Below are 3,151 nucleotides of genomic sequence, written 5' to 3' on the forward strand. Positions count from 1 at the left end.
TGTCTAGGGCTAGTAATCCTTTTGAAATCGTGCATTCCCATATTTGGGGACCAATCCTAGAGTCCTTTGATGGATACAAATATTTTGTAACTTTTGTGGATGATTTCACAAAGATCACTTGGTTGTATCTTTTAAAATTTAAAAGTGAAGTGCTAGAAGTTTTTCAAGATTTTCATAGACTTGTAAACACACAATTTTCTTCAAACATTCATGTCTTATGATCAGATAATGGCTCTGAATATATGTTTCATAACATGTCTCACTATCTAAGCATACATGGTATATTACATCAAACTAGTTGTGTTGGAACACCTCAACAAAACGGGGTAGTAGAAAGGAAGAATAGAGATCTACTTGAAAAAACTAGAGCTCTTATGTTTCACTCGAATGTGCCTAAAAAATTCTAGAGACAAGGTGTTCTTACTGCTGCATATCTCATCAATAGATTACCTAGCAAGATATTGAACTTCAAATCACTTTATGAGGTATTGAAAGATAGACAGATCAATTTATCCCATTTGAGAGTGTTTAGATGTACATGCTTTGTTCACATTCAAGCACCAAATCGTGACAAGCTAGATCCAAGGGCTGCCAAATGTGTTTTCCTAGGCTATTCATCCACTCAAAAGGGTTACAAATGTTACAATCCAACAACTAGGAAAATAGTTGTTTCAAGAGATGTGAAATTTGAAGAAACCATGCCTTACTTCACTCAACCTCTGGACTATTCTAGAGAGGGGGATAATTTGTCTGATTTGTTTCCAATACCATATCCCAATGAAGAGGATATAACAGATATTTCAAGGGACCAGGTATTGAATGAGGATGATGTTAGCAACTTGCAGAATTCTCCACATGTGGTCTCTAAAGAACCTATCTCACCAAAGCCCTCAAGTAGTCCCTCTAGCCAAGAAACTACTCATGTGCCAGTAATTCAATCTCCTACAGTTCGTCGAAATCCCCCCCCCCCCGTGAGAGGAAACTTTCATCCAAGTTACATCCTCTTGACTTCTGCTATTGATTACAATGCCAGGTACCCCTTGACTTCTGCTATTGATTACAGCAAAGTTTCATCCTCTTTTGCTGCATTCCTTAGTGCAATTACTGAAACTAGTGAACCACAAAGCTTTCAAGAAGCTAATCTACATAGTGAGTGGAGAGCTGTTATGCAGAAGAGCTTCAAGCTCTTCATGAAAACAACACCTGGACTATGGTGAAACTTCCCAAAGGGAAGTAGGTTGTGGGAAGTCGTTGGGTATACAAGACCAAGTTCCATTCAGATGGCACGATTGAAAGGAACAAGGCTCGTTTGGTTGCTCGAGGATTTACACAAACCTATGAAGTGGATTACAAGGAGACATTTGCTCCCGTGGCAAAGATGAACACTGTGAAGGTGCTGTTATCTGTTGCTATTAATAATGCATAGCCTCTCTTTCAAATGGATGTTAAAAATGCTTTTCTGCATGGTGAACTTGAAGAAAAAGTTTTCATAAAACTGCCCCCAGGTCATCCTCAATCAAACAATCCAGAAATAATGTGCAAACTTCATAAATTCATTTATGGTCTCAAGCAAAGTCCACGTGCATGGTATGCCAAGCTCAGTCATGTTCTAAAAAGAGTTGGTTTCTGTTGGAGCAATGCGGATTCTTCCTTATTTGTGCGTTCAAGCACATCGGGTAAACTTGTAGTGCTTATTTACGTTGATGATCTCATTGTGACAGGTGATAATATGTCAAAGATTAATGCTCTTAAACAATATCTCAATCATAAGTTTGCTATCAAAGATCTCGGCATTCTTAAATATTTTCTACGGATCGAGATGGTACACTCTCACAAGTTGTTTTCTAAATTAGCGCAAGTATGTTATTGATCTTCTTCGTAAGGCCAACATGACAAATTGTAAACCTACACGCACACCTTTGAATAGTAACTTAAAGCTGCAAGCTTATGGTGATCTCATTCCCAATATAGAATACTATCAGAGATTGGTTGGCAAACTCATTTATCTAACTATCACTCGCCCTGATATAGCATATGTCGTGAGCCTTGTTAGCCGGTTTATGCATGCTCCAAGCATAGATCACATGAAGATTGTTCATCGTGTGCTTCGATATCTGAAGGGCTTCATTGGTCGAGGGATTCTCATGCACAACAATAATCACACTCATATCTCAGGATATACAGATGCAGATTGGGCGGGGAACGCTCTCGATCGCAAGCTTATCACTGGTTTCTGCACCTTCGTACTAGGTAACCTAGTCACTCGGAAGAGCAAGAAACAAAGCGTGGTTGCACGCTCTAGTGCAGAAGCAGAATACCGTGTTATGGCTTCGACTGCTTGTGAACTTATTTGGCTCAAAAATCTATTATTGGACTTAGGGTTCCCCCATCAGCAACCTATGTCTTTCTACTGTGATAATTAAGCTGCGATGCACATAGCATCAAATCCTGTCTTCCATGAGCGAACCAAACACATTGAAGTTGACTGCCACGATGTTCGAAATCAAGTGTAGTCCAAGGTGATTAATACACACTTCATTCGTAGTCATGATCAACTTGCGATTATCTTCACAAAAGGATTACCATTTGCTACTTTCCATCACCTTATGTCCAAGCTTGGATCAATCAACCCGTTTGATCCAGCTTGAAGGGGAGTATTGGAAGAAGATCGGGAAAAAGAATTTATTTTCTATTAGTTACCCTAACCGGTATGGGTGTGTGCATAGGGTGCTGTCATTTACCCTAGCCGGTAGGTAGCATGGGTGTGTGCACAACTTGAAGTATAGATATCATTCTCCCTAATTCAAGGGATTTGCTGATCTTGCTTTAGTTGTTATGTGATTAGGTGTAAATCAAGGAAGGAAGATTGTTTCTTGTTCCTTGTTTTTCTCTTCTTCCCACGCTCATATATATGAGCTATCTTTGTACTTTGTTCACATAATAAAAAATACACCTTCAAAAACTCAATAGTATAAAGTCTTCGACTATAGTCTACATCCGATATTCAAGAAGAAATGTTAGCACAAAATTAAATAAGTCGTTTTCACGTAGAAAAATCTAGTAAGTCAATGGAGTGCCTGTGACAGTACGCAAGTGGTTCATCTCCTATAGTGATTGGTGTCGATGGAAAAGAATCAACTCTTTCTAAAAA

The 3,151-nt window shown here is 38.9% G+C and overlaps 1 protein-coding gene across 1 annotated transcript; it reads left to right on the forward strand.

Moving 5' to 3' along the window:
- The first annotated feature begins 1,889 nt into the window (after positions 1 to 1,889).
- On the forward strand, positions 1,890 to 2,423 carry LOC137744318 (uncharacterized mitochondrial protein AtMg00810-like). Its single transcript, XM_068484157.1, has one exon. It carries the CDS (start codon positions 1,890 to 1,892, stop codon positions 2,421 to 2,423), a length of 534 nt encoding a protein of 177 aa, XP_068340258.1.
- Positions 2,424 to 3,151: the final 728 nt, after the last annotated feature.

This window comes from Pyrus communis, chromosome 9 (assembly GCF_963583255.1).
Source record: "Pyrus communis chromosome 9, drPyrComm1.1, whole genome shotgun sequence".
Taxonomy (NCBI): Eukaryota; Viridiplantae; Streptophyta; class Magnoliopsida; order Rosales; family Rosaceae; genus Pyrus; species Pyrus communis.